Here is a 19,059-nt window from a genome sequence, read left to right as displayed (position 1 = left end):
GCTCTTTATCTCATACTGACTTGAAATCCTGTAGCCAGTATATTGGTTGGAGCACTCGCATCGCAAGTGAGATGACTTGGGCTCGATTTTGGGGTAGAGCCAAACCTTGAGCAAATTTTCTTGATCCACATGCCTCCGTTTACCTAAGAGTAAGCAGGAACCCACTTGTTAGTCGATTGGTGGATTGCTTTCCGGAGGTAATAATCCCTCGAAAGAATAATAATTTGGTCACTCAATCCACTTATAGAATGGTTCCGAAGGTCTGAATGGCCTACTCCTGTTTCTATGTGAGCAGATCAAAGAGTAGGGAGGTGCCAGGGCATGAAGTGATTTGTAGGTGAGTGTGAAATTGATCTGGTTTCCATTCTGTCCCACCTCATTTGGCATTCCACGTCTCACCAAATCTGTGAAGGCAAGTTGTTGTTGAAATTCCACCCAGTCTCAGCCTGCCAGACAGATTCTGAATTGGGGAAAATCCTGAAATCTGGCCGTATCCTGGAAGTCACTTTATTTTGAAGAGCTGCGGAAAACCAACTTCTAAGAGTTTGAAGAATTTTCCTCAAATTTAAAACCAGCGGCTGTAGTTTTTTTTGGTCAACCGGATGTATTGACACATGCAGAAACCCACTACCATGCTTAAGAGTATCCAAACCAAACTGAGAATTACGTGCATCCCACCTATGCATGGAAATTCCAGAGATGTTTATTCGAATGGAATGTGCGCTCTCTCCTTGGGAGGGATCCATCCGGTTTTCCTAATTCCAGAAAGTATTAGATGCAGGTTGGGAAGAGCCAAGGCTTGGGGAACCCAGAGAGTGCGTTGAGGTAATTGCTGGAGTCTAACCAGCAAAAGCCAGATAGCTTGCCGTCGTCTGACAAGCTTTCCTGCTACTTGTCCAGCTCGGACCACCCTACCCGTTGGGAGCGTTGGCTTGCAGGGTTGACAGGAGCTGACTGGGAGGACCAGTGACTGGTCTGCCCTTCCAAGTCCTGCCGATGAGCCAGGCTGAGCTGTGCGGGAATACTGAGAAACCCGCCCGACTCAGCAACCGGACGACCCAGACCACCGCAGGGGGCTGGCAGCTCAGCTCCAAAGGGACCGCCGCTTCCCTCTCAACGCCCCCCCCCCCCGCCCCACCCACCCACCCACCCACCCAAAGACAACCAAACAGTAGCCCAAAAGTAGCCCAATGTTATGCATTATCCTGCGGGGTTGGCAGAGTGGCCAAGTTAGGTCGGCGCTTTTGACGAAAAGGTCTTTTCAATGGAGGGGGAGGTGGTGGGGGGGGGTTAGAAAAACTTTTGCAATTAAATAAAAATGAGGCACCAGCCCAAACTGGCCACCTCGGTGTGTGTGTGTGTGTGCAAATGACCCATCCGCCCCGGTCACATGATGGTACCCACCCAGGCTTCAGCTCTGATCACATGACGGGGTTGCGATCGCTGACGTGGTGAGGGGGTGGGGGTGGGGCTCCGATACCTGACCGGGGATGGGGGATGGGAGCTGTTGTCATGTGATGAGGAGCTCTGATCACGTGACGGGGGGGGCGCGGGGAGAGCTGTGAAGGAGCTGCGGCCTCGGCACCGCCTGTGAGAGCTGTTGGAGCGCAGACGCACGGAGAGAGGGGTCGGTGAGGCCTTCGTTAGCCCCTGACAGCGCGCGAAGGGCGCTTCGTAAACGCAGTTTGTTGTTATTGCTGTTGTTGTTGTTGTTGCTGCTGCTGTTGTTGTTGTTGTTGTTGTCCCCTTCCTGTCAACGGGACTGTGCGTGTGTCAGTTCATCATCATCATCATCATCATCATCATCATCATCATCATCATAATAATAATAATAATCCTTTGCGTTTGCTACAGCGCCCGATCGGGTTGTGCGAGAGGCGTCTCCAGGCGCCTCACGGAATACACCGTGAAGTGAGTCCACGGCGCGTTTTGTGGGCACTTCTCGGAAGGCAAACCCCCCCCTCCCTCCCCCGCTGGCGTTCGGCCTGGTTTTGGGGGCCGCCTCGACCCCCCCCCCTCCCCCCGCCCCCCCGTTGACTCCCTCCTCTCTTCTTCTCTTCATCCGCCGCCTTCTCCTCTCGCCCTCAACCCCGTCGCCCGGTTCTGTCCTCGACCGGTCCCGATCCTCACGGGTCCCCCTCCTCTTCGGTATCTGTGTGCTTCCTCTCGGTGACATTATCCGCAGACGTGGGGTCAATTCACCCCGTCATGGGCGGCGCGCCTTCTGCCACTCACCCTCTGGAACTTGATCCCGCAGTCCCTCTGCCTCGCCCCCCCCTCCCTTGCCTTCTTCAAGAGCCATCTCAAGACCCTCCTTTTCGAAGACCCTCCTTCCCCTCCCTGCCCTCCATCCTCTCCGATCCCAACCCCCAGCTCGGGTCCGAAATACTAACTGTCCAGCGCCTTGGGACGTCCTCCCATTGTGAAGGGTGTGATACAAATGTAATTTTGTTGTTGTTTTGCCTGCCCTCATTAATAATACTAATCCTTGTGTTTGATACAGCGCTTTATCTTGTATCACAGGATTAATGGGAACATATTAGCATGGATTGAAGAGTGGCTAACGGGTAGAAAACAGAGAGCAGGGATAAACAGGTCATTCTCGAATTGGCAGGAGGTGACTAGTGGAGTGCCACAAGGATCAGTGCTTGGGCCTCAGCTATTTACAGTTTACATCAATGATCTGGACGAGGACATTGAATGTAACGTATCTAAATTCGCGGATGACACTAAACTCGGTGGGAGAGTAAGCTGTGAGGATGAAAGAAAAAGATTGCAACGAGATATAGATAGGCGAGGGGAGTGGGCGAGTTGGTGGCAGATGGAATTTAATGTGGGGAAGTAATATAATAATAATAATAATCCTTGCATTTGATATAGCGCTTTTCACGTCGGGAGGACGTCCCAAAGCGCTTCACAGAACACACTGTAAAGTGAATTGACTGTATATTTGTGGGTGAACGCGGCAGCCAATTGCGCACAGCAATGTCCCACAAACAGTCGTAGATTGAAAATGACCAATTTATTATTGTTTTTGGTTTTGGAGGGATTATTATTAGGCTCTGTGTGGAGTAAGGAAACTTGCCCAAGGTTTCACCCTCTGCCTGGAATTGAACTCAGGTCTCTCACTTGCAAAGCGAGTGCTCTAACCACTGAGCTACAGGACTCCACAAATGTGAAGTTATACACCTAGGTAGCAAAAATAGAAAAACAGATTATTTTCTAGGGAGGGAGAGATTAGATAGTGTTAGTGTTCAGAGGGATTTGGGTGTCCTTGTACACCAGTCTCAAAAAGTTAGTTTGCAGGTTCAGCAGCAACTAGGAAGGCGAACGGCATGTTAGTGTTCATTGCAAAAGGTTTAGAGTACAAGAGTAGGGAAGTGTTGATGCAACTCTATAGGGCCTTGGTGAGACCGCACCGAGAGTATTGTATGCAGTTTTGGTCTCCTTATTTAAAAAAGGACATACTTGCCCTAGAAGGGGTGCAGCGTAGATTCACTCGGTTAGTTCCCGGGATGAGGGGACTGACCTATGAGGATAGGCTGAATAAACTAGGGCTGTATTCTCTAGAGTACAGAAGAATTAGGGGAGATCTTATTGAAACATATAAGATTCTTAAAAGGCTGATAAAGTAGACACTGAGGGACTGTTTCCCCTGGTAGGAGAGTCAGCCTTTTAGAACAGAGTTGAGGAAACATTTCTTCACTCAAAGGGTATTGAATTTATGGAATTCACTTCCCCAGAAGGCTGTAGATGCTCAGTCCTTGAACATTTTCAAGGCTGAGACTGATAGATTTTTAAAAAAAAGAGGGATTAGGGAATATGGGGAATAGGGCAGGTAATTAGAGTTAGGTCAGAAGATCAGCCATGATCTTATTGAATGGCGGGGCAGGCTCGAGGGGCCGAATGGTCTACTCCTGCTCCTAATTCTTATGTCACCCAGACACAATGGTAGCGATCTCACTTCTGAGTTAGAAGGTTCAAACCCAACATTGAGATTTGGAACTCTTTTCCGTGTATTTAAAGGGTTATGATCTCTGCTCTCTTCGTATGTAAATCTATGTCAGATAAATCCTAGCAGCTCATTTTGTTGAAAATGGTTCTGTCCTGTTTCTGTTTCAGATGGCTTTTCTCGTGTTATTAGTCATGTTACTAAGAGCATTCGTCCTCGAATCTGCTCCAGTGGCGGATGAAATTGTTTACCTCCCCGGCCTGGCCAAGCAGCCCAGCTTCAAGCAGTATTCCGGCTACCTGAACGTCTCTGACAATAAACATCTCTTCTACTGGTTAGTAACCTGCTTGAAACCACATCTTTCTGAGGTGCATATGTTACCAACTGAGCCAAATGTACAGTATAACTACTGTCCAGTGTAGGGATAATAAATAACTGCATAAGAGATCCGAACTAGAGATCCAATTGTGCCATCCACACATGGAAATCTTGCTTTGTCTGGAATGGAATGCACAGTTTCTCCCCGGAGGGATGCACCTTGCCTACCAAATTCTGGAGACCATTAGGCGCAGGTGGGCAAGAGCAAAGGCTTGGGGAGCCCATAGTTTATCCAACTAAAACCATATAGGTTGCCGCTCAAGGCACTCTCTGGCAAGCTTCCTGTTGCTTGTCCAGCTAGGACCATCCTACCTATTAGGGCTTTGGCTTGCAGGGTTAACAGGAGCTGAGTGGGAAGAGTCCCTGTCCCAAGTGACTGGCCTGCAAGTCCTGTCATCAGCAGTGCCCTGGAATACTGTGGACCCATCTGTCTCAGGAACCGGACTAGAGACCAACACAGAGGGTGGACTCGATCCCAACATTCTATTGCTAATACTGTCATGTTGGAACCAGGTTCAGTTCCAGGGAAACCTTGCTTAACCTCCACCTACCCCCATCTCACAGAGCCATTGTGAACCATTTGTGTCTTTTTCAATTCCAACGCTAGACAGTGATTAGTTGATCTTTTAACACCCAATAAACGCATTTTCACTAGTTGCTAAAACTCTATCAGCTTCCTGAGGAGCTACAAACCTCAATATAAAATGTGTAAAAGCATTGGAACATTCTCCCTTCCCACACACATCCCCATTGAGCAACGGTTCCACCATTTGGGTATGTTTACTTCTCTGTCTACCAATCAAAGTGGAATCCAAGTTGTGGATGTTCATGAAATGGACTCCAGTTAATGTCTTCCATCTCCACTTTGTTGCCACTCACGCTTCTCCTCCAGCTCCTGCACCATCACGCATAGCGTCCCTCAGCTCTGTCCTTTCCAGTATCTACATGCTCTCCCTTGGCGACATCATCCTCAGACAATGGGGTCAACTCACCAGTTCTGGCCCAGGCTCCACTGGCTCCCCATCGCCAAACGGATCGACTTCAAGATGCTCACACTCGTGTTCAAATCCATTCACTCCCTGGCACCTCCTTAGCTCTCCGACCTCCTCACTCCCCATTCTCCCACCCGGAGCCTCCGTTCGCCTGGCACCAGCCTCCTGCTTGTCCCTCGCACCCTCCGCCCCACCATCGGAGGTCAAGCTTTCAGCCACTACACCCCAAAACTCTGGAACACTCCCTCAATCCCTCCACTTTGCCCTCTTTCCCCTTTTTCAAGTCCCGCCTGAAAACCTTCCTCTTTGACCATGCTTACGGCCACCTCCCCTTCCCCCCCCTCCGTTCATCACTTTCAAAGCCCTCCATGGCTTTAACTCCCCACTCTGCGACCTCTTAAACCCCTACCAAGCTGCCCGCTCCCTCCGCTCAGCGGGCTCCGGCCTGTTCCACATCCCAGCCTTGCCCATCCCACCATTGGCTGGCGAGCTTCCAACCACTCTTCCACCACGCTCTGGAACTCCATCCCACAGTCTTGGCCTCGCGCCCTCCTGTGCCTCCTTCAAGACCCGTCTCAAGACCCTACTGTTTGACCGTGCCTTCTGTCACCCTCCTTCACCCCCTGCACTCCACCCTCCCTGATCCCTAACCCAGTTCAGGTCCAAAACAATGATTGTCCAGCACCTTGGAATGTCCTCCTGACGTGAAAGGCACTATATAAATTTTGTGTAATTTGTTGTTGATATTGGTGCTGCTGTTGTTCATACAGAAATCTGAGTTAAATAACGCTGTTCCAGGGGTTCTGTTATTTATTGTTCGTGATTGAGTGTATATTTGTTTGCCCGCCTTGTTCTCATCCAGACTTGGGATGCAGCCTGCTATAGCTTTGTTATTTAGAGTTTCTAAAGATGGCGCTTTAATTATCAAATGTTTGCTGCTGATTGCCTGCCTTCTTTGGCCTCCTCACACAAAACATGGCTACTCTTGTCCTTGGCAGGTTTGTGGAGTCTCAATCTAGTCCTAAGAAAGATCCTGTTGTGCTCTGGCTGAATGGAGGCCCTGGCTGCAGCTCCCTGGATGGGCTTCTGAACGAGCATGGGCCCTTCCTGGTATGGTTTGGATGCATGTGTTTACACACCACCTCGAGGCACTTAGAAATGACCAGAGCTTCTGGTGAATTAAGTCATTAAACTAAAGAGATTCAGAGTATCCAGGTATTCAACCCTGGCATTGTGGATTGCTTTCCAAGGTTAATAATTCCCCCCCCCAAAAAAGGGACACTGCTGTGTGCAATTGGCTGCCATGTTTTGCCCACAAAAAACACTTTACAATATATTCTGTGAAGCGCTTTGAGATGTCTCAACGACATGATAAGGCACTATATCAAATGCAAGGATTATTTATTCTTTATCTATTTTATGTTTCTAGATGTATAAAGAGCTCCCTGGTGGCTCAGTGAGGGGGAGAAAGTTTAGCTGATCTCAGCCAGGGCATGTAATTGGTCTCAGCTCACTTTGTAAGGGAGAATGAAATCAGTCAGGGTTCCTGCTCCTGATTGTTGTCAAACATGGTCGAAGGGGAAGGTTTTCAGGCAGGACTTGGCTGACTGTTCAGTGCTTTGGGACGTTCTCCCGATGTGAAAGGCGCTCTATAAATGTAATTTTGTTGTTGTTGACTTGAAAAAGGGGAGAGAGGGGGCAAGGCGGAGGGATTGAGGGAGAGTGTTTCAGAGTTTCGGGACGTAGTGGCTGAAAGCGCAACCTCCAATGGTGGGGCAGAGGGTGCAAGGTGGATGAGGGAGGTGAGGTGGTGGAGGAGGATGACATGGTCGACTGTCGAACGAGGCAGAGAGATCCAGGAGGATGAGGAGGCAGAGGGAGCCTGGTCACAGATAGGGAGGATGTCGTTTGTGATTTCGACAAGCGCTGTCTCTATGCTGTGGGCAGGACAAAAAACAGACTGCAGGGGCTTGAGGAGGGAGTGGAGGGAGATGTGTGTCCGAAGTTGACCTGCAACAATGTGTTCCAGGACTTTGGCAAGGAAGGGTAGGTTGGAAATGGGATGGTAGTGTGAGAGCCACCAAACGGGTTTCAGCTGTGTTGCAAAAGGGAGGGGATATGGGGACGCTGTGCTAAGCTGTCAAATCGCAGTGCTGTCATGGAGCCCGAGGATTTGGGGAGGGAGAAGGGGAGGTGTTCTTATCACATTCTCAAGTTGCTTTCCTCTCTGCAGCTCCCAGGGGCTCATCAGCCTTTTTTTTAATTATTATTATGTTAAGTTCCAGCACCTTGGGATCTCCTCCTGACGTGAGAGATGCTATATAAATGTAATTTGTTGTTATGATACTTTAGATCACTCTGTGGAGGTAATTTCTAAGTGTTTTTCAGTGATGGGTCAGCCAGAGACCAATAATGTTGCCACATTAATATGGTTCAGGAGCCTTTAAAAAACTCATGAGACAATTTCAAAAATGGAAAGATTGAAGAAACAATTCACCAGATGGATTTTTCATTAACATGTGAATGGATGTTACTTTTCTTTGTGTGTTTAAGCTTCCTAAAATAGCTAATTTTCCAGGAAGGTTCACCAAGAATTTTATCTGGCCATTTTTTTGTCAGGCATTTAATATTATTGTTATTATTGTTATGATGATTATTATTATGATTATTACAGATTCAACAGGATGGGAAGAGTCTCCAGTACAATCCTTACTCCTGGAACTTGGTACGATGTATTTCTGCTCCTGTTCTCACTCTAGATATTTGGCCTCACAGTTCCTTCTCATTCGCAGCCTGGCATCTTGTAGCCCTCTTGTCTTGAGGTAGTCGGCAATGGGTTTGAGTGCTACATCAGGCCCTGAGCTGACAGTGTTTGTTAGCACTCCAGTACAGCATTGGGTCAACGTGGAGTCCTGTAGCGTAGTGGTTAGCTCGCTCGCCTCACAAGTGAGCGGACCCAGGTTCAAACTAGAGGCAGGCCATTTAGGAGTGAAATCAGGAGGCAAGGGGTAGTGGAAATCTGAAACTCTCTCCCTCAAAAGGCTGTGGATGCTGGATCCATTCACATCTTCAAGACTGAGGTGGATAGATATTTGTTGGGTCAGGGTATCCAGGGCTATGGGGCAAGGGTGGGTAATAGCAGTTGAGATACAGATCAGCCATGATCTTATAGAATGGGGAACAGCCTCGAGGGGCTGAATGGCCTGCTCCCGTTTCTATGATTGGGTTGTAAAAATATGGTTTACTTTGTCTGACTCTGGTCATCGACTATTAATCCCTTCTGAGGTTCTGCAGAGGTTGTGACAATTAATGTTCAGCCTGAGCTCCCTGATGGCAGAGTGTAATTGACCTAACACCATGTTTGTTTATTAGGCCAGAATTTACCCGAGTAAGATTTTGGGATAAAAGTATTTTGGGGATTTGCAGTTGCTGTTCCCTCATGAGATCGTCAGCAAGCGTGCCGCACTTTAGCCCCACTTGCAGGACCAAATGGATTCCTAATCTTCATGTCCTCTCTGTTTCATCCCAGGAGATTGAATTCAAGAACCTCATTCTCACTTTCAGGTGTCACCCCACCCTGCCTTTGTGACCTTCTTCACCTATGTCCCTATGTTCCCCACTGTATCCACCCACAACTGGCTGGTCAGCTTTCAGCCATTTTGCCCTGCTCTCTGGAACTCCATCCCAACAATGCTCCGACTTGTTCCCTTCCCTCTCCTCGTTCAAGATCCGTCTTAAGAAGTACCTCTTTGACCGCGCATTCGGTTATCTTTCCATTCCCTGTCCCCAGTTTGGGTGCCCAGCCAGCAGTGTTGAGACCTTCGAGACATTCTCCTGACCTGAAAGGTGCTGCATAAATGTAAATTGTATTGTAATTTTAGACTACATTTTCTCTGCACAGATTGCCAACATGCTGTACCTTGAGTCTCCAGCAGGAGTTGGGTTTTCATACTCTGATGACCAGATCTACAAAACCAATGATACTGAGGTAGGAGTGTGTGGGTGGGATGTATACATAGATTTCCCAGGGCTATTTAATGGTGATCTAGTGTTCTCCATTAGATAAACATTCTGGTGAGTATTACACACATCATCTTTGGCAAAGCCTGATTATAATGAGAAACTCAAGGTGGTTGACATCACAAAGCCTTAATGCTCTCCGCATGTACAGATACACCACATGTAAAGGTGACCAGCAGTTCAGACAATAACATGACTGTTTGGAATTAGATAAGGTCATTAAAAAATAAACAGCTAGACACGTAAAATACAAGAGCCAGTGTTGATGTTGAACTTGTACATTGGTTTAGGTCACAGATGCAATACATATACAGCTTTGGATTTAAAAGCAATCTAAAAATGGGACAGCAAAGATTCACTAGGATGTGGTCAGACATGAGAGGTTTGCAATCAGGAAGAGACACCTGACAAGTACGACTAAAGGTGAGGTTAAGGAGAGACCAAGGTTAAATAGTATACAATATATTGAGGTGGTCTGAGTTCAATGTTTCAGGCCCTGCCATATATAAAAAAAATCGCGAAAAAATGGCTGGTTTCTGGGTTGTTTGCCACAGCTGAGCTTTTGACATGTCTCGCACATGTGCCCACAAGTGATGTTTAGTGGTGTTTCCTGTACATAGTAAATGACATACTGTAAACAGAAGACTTAAAATCAGTCATTTTTTAACCTCAGTATCAATTTCCGGCTGAATCTAGAAACCAACCATGAAAGAAAACGCTTTTTGTGCGGTTTCACTATCCTCTGGAGTGGGGGGGGGGGTGAGAGGGGGAAGTAAGCAGGAGGTGAACTGGAGCCGAACTGCCTCCAAGCTGACGTGTTTAGTAACGGAATATCGGAATTGAGCCAGCCCTCTATGGCGGTCTCTAGTCTGGTTCCTGAGCTAGGTAGGGCCACAGTATTCCATGGCTCTGCAGCGAGCATATCCTGTGGTTTACCTCACTCAGAAGCTGGGGCTGTTCACTGTGGCAAAGGGCAGAGTGAATAGCAAAGGTAAAATGAAGACAAAGTGAATTACCAGGAAAGGCTAATGAAGTAGATAGTGCGGTATTAAGGAGTTCTAAAGGTAGGGAAGGTACCCCTAGATCAGAGAAAAAGAGTGTTAGACTTCAGCTCTATGAGAAGTCTGTTGAAGCAATGGGCGATATTGATTTTTAATGCAAAATCACCCATTGCTTTAATGTGTCTATTTCTCCCATGTATTTTTTTTCCCTCTTAGGTTTCCTTTAATAACTACCTGGCGTTGAAGGAGTTTTTCACTTGTTCCCGGAGTACAGTAAGAATGATTTCTATGTGACAGGCGAGAGTTACGGGGGCATCTACGTGCCAACACTGGCCGAGCGCGTCATGACGGATTCAAGCATCCAGCTTAAGGTCAGAGTTGGGAGCGTGTATGTGTGGGCTCTCATGCGCATGCAAGACGGAAAAGTACTGGGGTTGTTGTCTGTGCACAATGCGTATGTATAATGAATTAACTGATGATTTATTAGCATCTGACATTGATCCTCTTTCAGGGAATTGCAGTGGGAAATGGCTTAGGCAGCTGGGAGCTTAACGGAAACTCAGTGGTTTACTTTGCATACTATCATGGAGTGATTGGATCCAAGTAAGTGTCAGACTCGTGTTTTTTTCTGTCTGCTGTGTACTGTATGTAGACTGGTCTTGAAACATTGCGGACAGGTTTTTGAACACATACTTAAGGACCATTAAAGCCTTTTTGTTTAAACCTAATTTCACTGATGATTACCATTTTTCTGTCGTGGCAGTGGGAAATGGCTTCGGCAGCTGGGAGCTTAATGGAAACTCAGTGGTTTATTTTGCAAAAATGTAAAATCTACTTGTAAAAATAATTGTTGCTCAAAATCAATGTTTAAAACTCAAGTTCGCTCGCACAACAAATCTCCTTGTTATCTCCGCCCCTTTGTTTCACCCTCCTATTTGCAACCAAGTATAATAATAATAATTTGCAACCAAGAAAGCTTCATCTGAAAACAACCTCAGTTACAGGCTGAAGCTTCATAATAATAATAATTCTTGCATTTTATATAGCGACTTTTCATGTTGTTGAGACATCTCAAAGAGCTTTACAGAGTATATCGTAGAGTGGATTTTATGGGTGAAACACGGCATCCAATTACGCACAGCAGTGAACCGCAAACAGTTGTGTATTGAGTGTCTATTTTTCTTTGAGGGATTCCCTAGAAAGCAATCAGCCAATCGACTAACAACTGGGTTCCTACTGTTTGCTGCTAGGTAAACTGAGACAGGTGGAGTAAGGAAACAGGTTTCGCCCTGCTCGGGAATCAAACCCAGGTCCTCTTGCTTATGAGCCAAGTGCTGCAACCACTACGCTACAGGGCTCCACAAATGCAATCAGGGACGAGATACTGAACCCCATCTTTCTTGATGTTGTTAAACAGGCTGTGGGGTGACCTCCAGAAATTCTGCTGTGCTAAGGGCACGTGCAACTTTTACAAGAATAAAGACCAGGATTGTCAGAATAAGGTGAGTGCCATTCTCCATACAGCATCTCAGAGCACCTTGTGTTTTATGTAGCACCTTTCATTTCAGCAGCACATGGGCTTCAACCCCCAACCTTTATTTTTCTGCAGTGCACTGACCAACAACTCAACATGTGGCAGAATGCCGATAATTATATTTAGCAGCACTTAATTTTATTCAGTATTATTATTATTTACATCATTATGTGCTTTGAGACGTTTCATTGTGGTAAATGATGCATTTTGATTGATTGCTTCTTGCTCTGAATGAGGTGTGTGGGGAAGGGGAATATGACAGAGCTATGGGAATTGTCCCTGAGTCGTGCTGTTATTCAGGTTGGTGAGGTGATAGCGGCAGTGTGGAATTCGGGGCTGAATGCGTATAACATCTACGCCGATTGTGCCGGAGGAGTGCCTGGTGATATCCGGTAAGGGATGCTGGTGGCAGCGCTTAATCTGAGGTGTTTCAAAGTGGCCAAGAGAAGAGGCCTGTGTTAACACAAATCTTGACTGGTTGATCTGGGGGAGGGAGACTGTCCGAGTTCCTTCACAATGCCTGACAACAGCCATTGTCATTTACTAGATGGCATCATATGCACCAGCAAGGCCAGAGTATCCAGCTCCAAGCAGCAATTTGGGAGAGTGTATCAGCCTGGTGGGTGTGTGGGAGGGGGTGGGGTGTGGGGGATGGCACAGCTGCTTGGGGGAGGGGAGAGAGGAGGGGTGTGTGGCTGCCCTGGGTGAGGGGCAGATAGAGAGCGCGCGGGGGTATAGAGAGAGAGGGAGGGGTATAGAGAGAGAGAGGAGGGGTATAGATAGAGAGAGGAGGGGTATAGAGATAGAGAGAGGAGGGGTATAGAGAGAGAGAGGGGTGGGAGGGATAGAGAGAGGGAGGGGATAGAGAGAGAGAGGGGAATAGAGAGAGAGGGCGGGGAATAGAGAGAGAGAGGGCGGAGAGTGAGAGAGAGTGGGGTACAGAGAGAGAGTGGGGGATAGAGAGAGAGGAGGGTAGAGAAAGGGGGGTAGGGAGAGAGGGGGGTAGAGAGTGGGAGAAGTGTAGCGAGAGAGAGTGGGGATAGAGAGAGAGGGTGGGTGGCTGCTTGGGTAGAAGGGGAAGATTGAGAAGGGATGTGGCTACCTAGGTGGGAGGGAGGGTGCAACACATAGCCATGGGGGAAGGGGGAAATAATACATTTTGACAAATGTTGGACTAAATGATTTTGAAACCACAGCTTCGATGAGAAACGGAAACAGTTGGTCACCTATGATCTCGGCAACCTGTTCCCCTGGCATGAGAGCAGCCAGCTGTGGAGGAAGGTAAATGCCCTTTCTTTCCTTAAAAGAAAGCTTCACCCTAATCTGGTGGTTTCACCATCTCAGACAATCGTGCCTGCCTTTCCCAGAGATGTTATGAATGTTCAGCACTCCTGAGAGCAGTCCAGTGTAGGATGGCCCTGATTAGGTGAAGTAAAATTCATCAAGTGGTAACTTGTGTCAACAGCAACAACAAGTTGCACTGCATGTATGCCTTTCACGTATGGTGAACATCTCTATCTCATAGAGTCCTGCAGCATAGTGGTTAGAGCACTCGCCTTGAAAGCGAGAGACCTGGGTTTGATTACCCGGGCAGGGCGAAACTTTGGGCAAGTTTCCGTACTCCACATGCCTCTGTTTACCTAGCAGTAAGTAGGAACACGGTTGTTAGTCGATTGGTGGATTGCTATTCCGGGGGGTAATCCCTTCAAAAAACATAATGAATAAGGTTAAAAAAAAATCTGTTTGTAGGACACTGCTGTGCGAAATTGGCTGCTACGTTTCACCTACAAAATGAATTCACTTTACAATATATTCTGTGAAGCACTTTGAGATGACTCAAAGATGTGATAAGGCGTTGTATCTGATGCAAGGATTATCGTTATATACTAGATAGCTGAAATCCGGACTGTTTTTATGTTGTGCTTGCTTAACCCCTGGCTGTGTTTTTTTAGAAACTTCTGGATCTATATCAGACCAATGGTAGACTGCGCCTGGACACTCCGTGCACCAACTCTACTCCCAGCTCCACCTTTCTGAACGATTGGGCTATACGGAGGGCACTGCATGTCCCTAACGTGGTGCAGAACTGGGAGATATGCAGGCAAGTGTAGCCCACCATCCTGCTGCTGCTCATGCTCCAATCAACACTTTGAGGCTTCTACATAAAAGTCAAGTTCTGTTGAAATCCAGTTCTTGAAGTGTTCACACAACAGACCTGGAGTCAGCACTGTGGTGATGACATTCCCTGATCTTCTCATCCTCCTGGTTTGGCATGTACTTGAATGCAATTCAAAGGGTTTTCCGCAACTTCCATACCTACAATTTCAAGTGCAGACGGTTGGGTCCTAGAGCAGAGCTTCACGTTAACTCTCAGTAATATTGTCAGCTCAAATTCAGCATTCCTGGGTAATTGCTGCTGTGGAAGAAGTTGTGCAGTGATAGCTTCCAGGAGAGGTAGACTGGGCATTGACTAATCTGATTTATTTTGCTTGCAGTTCGGCAGTGAATTTACAATATACACGACTGTACGCTGACATGAAGGACCAGTACCTGAAACTGCTCAATGCTTGGGTAAGTGAAGCTTCCCTTTCCCTACAGTGGAGTCTCACTCTAAAGTCATCAGAGGCTTTTACTTTGCCCTGTGACAGTGAATGGTGTTTGATTGCAGTTGTGCATATTGGGCAATCATCATCCTCAACTAGAGAAGACTCTCCCCTTCCCTGCAATCCTGTTACCATTGTGTAGGATAGTTCTTTATCCAAATATCCTGGGTTCAGCTCTTGGACAGTGAATGATTTATTTTATATAGCACCTCAAAGTACTTTACATTCATTATGACTGTGTTTCTGGTTATAGCAATACCGGATCCTAGTGTATAATGGAGATGTGGACATGGCCTGTAACTTCATGGGAGATCAGTGGTTTGTGGAATCCCTTCAGCAGTTGGTGAGATGTTTGTTACATATTAAGATGTGAATGAAATGTGTTGTTGTATATGTAGACTGGCTGGGTTTGCTTTGTGTGTATGCGAGTTGAATGCAGTGTTATCCAGAGTGTATACCTGTAAACTGATGAGAGTAACGCCAAACAGAGAAAACAAGCGATGTGGAGAGCACATACACAGGATAGAGAACTGGGTTAGGACACTGAATCCCATGGTTGAATCCAGTCTAGACCCGAGTCTCCTCTTTTGGCTGTAAACAACCTGTGTGAAGTGAGTGTCTGTTGCGGGCCTTGGCACGAGTGTGTGTGTGTGTGAATCCTTAACGAGTGTGACATACGTGGGTAATAATTCCAAATTAAATCATTTCAGGCTGAGTTATAAAGAATGTGTTGGTGAACGCAGCAGCCAATTTGTACAGTTATGTCACACATTAAATTGCATTTATGTAGCGCCTTTCATGTCAGGAGGATATGCCAATGTGGGATATGCCAAGTTGAGTGTTTGTACCTGAACTGGTGTCTGCATTCGGAAAGGGGGGTGTGGAGATGACGAAAACGCAGTCAAAAAGGAAGGTCTTGAGATGGATCTTGAAGGGGGTGAGGGAAGCAATGAGGCAAAAGGATTCTGGCACGGAGTTCCAGCAGCTGGGGCCAGAAAGGCTGAAGGCCCGACCACCTTTGACTGAACAGGCAAATGGGACCTCAGTTTAAAATCTTATCCGAGCTCCCTCAGTACTACAGTGGAATGTCTGCCAAGACCGTGACTGCACCCCTAGTAGCGAAAGTGTAGCAGTGGGAATGGTTTCACAGTTTGAACTCCACTCGGCTACAGCTTCTTGTCATAAGGTCTGTGTTCAGTGTGTCCAAGATGCTCTTTATACGTCCACAGGTAACGGTGAACCGCAGACCCTGGCTGTACAATAAAGGAGTAAATCAAATTGGAGGATTTGTCAAGGAATTCTCCAATCTTGCTTTTGTCACGATAAAGGTCTGTCAAATCTATCCAGTATTCTCTGCTGCCACTCCACTAAGTAAATGCAAATAATTGGTCTTGTGCTGTTTGTAATCACAATATATTCTCTTTTCACCCTAGGGCGCGGGTCACATGGTGCCAACTGATAAACCACAAGCCGCCTTCACCATCTTCAGCCGTTTCCTTAGGAAGGAACCTTACTGAAGGTGGCGGGCGAGGAATGGGGAGCAGCCACCACGGCAGGCGGCTTGAGTTTACCGATTCAAGCCTAATGCCAAACTCTCGTCCCGAATCCCTTCTTAGTTTTACTTCTCAGGTGCTTATCAGTTCCCTTTTCAATGATGCTATTGATCCAACCTCAGAGGCTACTTGTAATGAATTCCTTCTAACTTCTCCCTAATTTTCTGCTTAAAAACCCTGAGACTGTGTCACCTATTGATTGTCATCTATTCCCCAACTAAAGGAAATAATTTCCCCTATCACTCTGTTACACTCCTTCAGTATGTTGATTATGTCTATCAATCTCCTCTGTTCCATTGGAAAATGAGGCCAACCACTCTTCTCAAACTTGGTAATCATGTTGTGAAAATATCTATAAGGCAAAGGTCCAAAAGCGCTTTTTGAATCCCTTAAGGTGTCACTGTTTTCAGATGGTCTCTGGAATAGCGATTCCTTACAGTATATAGAAATACAATCATTTGGTGTGCTTTTATGACTCTTGTGTATGTGGTGGCAGAATTGTAAACTGGTTGAGCAGGTGAGAAGTAATTTAAGAATCAAGGTCCTTTCAGCTCTTCCACCAGTCTGGTAGCTGCATGCACAGATTACGTCCCAAACTGTATACTGGTCTAATTATTGCTGGGTACTTAAGGGGAACTGCAGCTTCTGTATGTTGCACGTGTCTTTTATATAGCAATTTACTATTTACTCTAACAAGAACCTCTGTGAATCCCAATGTCTCTTAGTATTTTTCAAACATGGATCCTGTTCTCTGCCTTGTGAAAAATAATAATCCTTGCATTTGATATAGCGCCTTATATTGACAAGATGTCTCAAAATGTTTCATAGGATTTGCTGTAAAGTGTAGTGACTGGGTTTTTTGGGGGGTCCAAATCCCTGACTGTCCATTCCTCCTGAATGTAATTTTGTATTGTATCTACATGCTCCCCCTTGGTGATGTCATTTGCAAAAATGGGGTCAATTTCCACATGTATGCGGAGATGCCCAAATCTACTTCTCCTGCTCCTCCAGCTCAACACCAGGTCCTTTGATGTTCTGTCAGCTAGTTTGAAAGAAGCTGAATGACATCAGAGGCTGGATGAGCGCAAACTTTCTGCAGCTGAATGTTGACAAACCGGAAGCCATACTCTGGCTCCAGTCAAAGTTTTCTGCCCTGCAACTCTGACTTGCTCAATCATCCGCCCACAGCCTGTCCCGCAGACTCACCGAAACTATGTGCAACCTAGGCGTGTGGTTCGACACCCAGCTGTCCTTCCCACCCCCGTTCCGGTCCCCGACCAGGACCGCCTACCTCCATCTCTGAAACATTGTCCGCCTTTGATGATACCTTACCCTGATTGCAGCTGAAATATTTGTCCACGTGTTCATCACGTCCTGCCTTGTCTACTCAAATTCCCACCTCACACGTCTCCCCAGCGCCACTATCCACAAAATCCAGTTAATCCAGAACTCTGCCACCTGTATACTCACTTGCACTAACCCTGTAATCACATTGCACCAGTCCTTACCCCCACCCCCATGCTCACCATCAGCCTCCGCCACGATCAAGCGCTTTGAAACGTTACCCTGCTTGGGTGGGGAGTGGAGGGCTAAATAAATGCAATTTGTTGCTGCTTCTAGGAGAAATCTTGTAAATTGTGGTACATGAGTGTTGATCGCTTGCAACCAGTAAGATTAGAGAACTTTTCATTGTGTGCTTACAATAATAATTAACCCTTGCATTTGGTCAAGTGCCTTAAAACGTCAACATTTGGGTTTTCTGTAAAATGTAATGACTGTATATTTGTGTAGGTGAATGCAGCAGTCAATTTGTGGACAACAATCTCCCATAGACTGCGAGGGAGTGAATGTTCAATGTTTTTTTTCTGTTGGCCCGGGCACCCCAATTCTTCATTCATATCATGCATGGGATACTTAACATCCACCTGAACAGGCGGATGAGACTTCAGTTTAAAATCCTATCTAAAGTGTGCACCTCTGAAAGAAGTGCCACGTTAAACACTGCATTGGAGTGCCAGTACTCACTGACTGCCTCAGATGCAGAAGCCACTGTTTCAGCAGCAATTCCTAACACGCACATGCGCGCGCGCGCTCTCTCTGCAGGTGCAGTGTGTGCGTCTTTTCTCTGTGAGGGTGCTGTGTGTGTGTGTGTGTGTGTGTTCACTATGAGGGTACAGTTTGTCTGGAATTGAGTCTTGCTTGTAATAGTGTTCCACATGATATTTTTTATTTGGAATCATTTTAATGAAACGCACAAAATTTGCATTCCAGCAGTCTGAGCACTTTGCTTTCTAATTAAAGAGAAAAAGATGATTCATTCTGAATAACTTATTTGTTTCTCTGATCAGTTATCATGCATCCTCTGCTAATTTGGCCGAGTTGGCAATCATAATGGTTGGTTCCACCATTGGCAGGCGTGCTTTCAGCCACTGCACCCAACACTATGGAACTCTCTGCCTCAATCCATCTGCCTTGCCCACTCCTTAACCGCCTTCAAATCAAATGTGAAGACCTACTACCTCTTTGACCATGTGTACAATCACATCTCGCCCCCACCCTCTCCCAGGCTCAAGCCCTGGTAGTCTAGGACACTGGGGCAGGGATTCTTCCCACTCAGCTCATGTTAACCTTGCGGGCCAAAGCCTTCACAGGTAGGGTGGCCTTAGCTCCAAACAAACAGTGGAAAGTTTGCCAGATCTGGTTCTCAATGGCAAGCTACGTAGTATTAGCTGCTTCCAACGCGTACTTGGGTCCCCGAGCCTTGGCTCTTGCCAAGTGTGGCACCTCATGCTCTGTGGAATTTGTTAAGGGAGGGGGGGTGCATCGTCCCCGTCCCCCCCGCCCGCCCGCCCGCCCGCCCGCCCACCCCCGTGGAGAGCGCGAGCATTCCATTCCAAACAGCCTGGGTGGCCGACGTGGAACTTCTTGATTCGGGTCCTTCGAGGCCGGGGTGTCCGGCGCCCAACTGATCGGACACGAAACCGGTGCAGCTGAGGCATCTTCTGGGCGGGTACATCTGTCAGGAC

General features: G+C 46.9%; 1 protein-coding gene across 1 annotated transcript; it reads left to right on the top strand.

Moving 5' to 3' along the window:
• The first annotated feature begins 1,511 nt into the window (after positions 1 to 1,511).
• LOC103191463 (lysosomal protective protein) lies at positions 1,512 to 18,360 on the top strand. Its single transcript, XM_007912463.2, is given in 16 exon segments — positions 1,512 to 1,631; positions 4,123 to 4,286; positions 6,321 to 6,432; positions 7,997 to 8,047; positions 9,224 to 9,310; positions 10,560 to 10,596; positions 10,599 to 10,714; positions 10,855 to 10,946; positions 11,761 to 11,845; positions 12,178 to 12,269; positions 13,074 to 13,158; positions 13,830 to 13,978; positions 14,373 to 14,448; positions 14,734 to 14,823; positions 15,710 to 15,808; positions 15,914 to 18,360. Coding segments are annotated over 15 exon segments (1,419 nt in total). The 5' UTR covers positions 1,512 to 1,631; the 3' UTR covers positions 15,998 to 18,360.
• The last annotated feature ends 699 nt before the right edge of the window (positions 18,361 to 19,059 follow it).

This window comes from Callorhinchus milii, unplaced genomic scaffold (genome assembly GCF_018977255.1).
Source record: "Callorhinchus milii isolate IMCB2004 unplaced genomic scaffold, IMCB_Cmil_1.0 Scaffold18, whole genome shotgun sequence".
Lineage (NCBI taxonomy): Eukaryota > Metazoa > Chordata > Chondrichthyes > Chimaeriformes > Callorhinchidae > Callorhinchus > Callorhinchus milii.
This window is presented reverse-complemented; position numbering and strand designations above follow the sequence as displayed.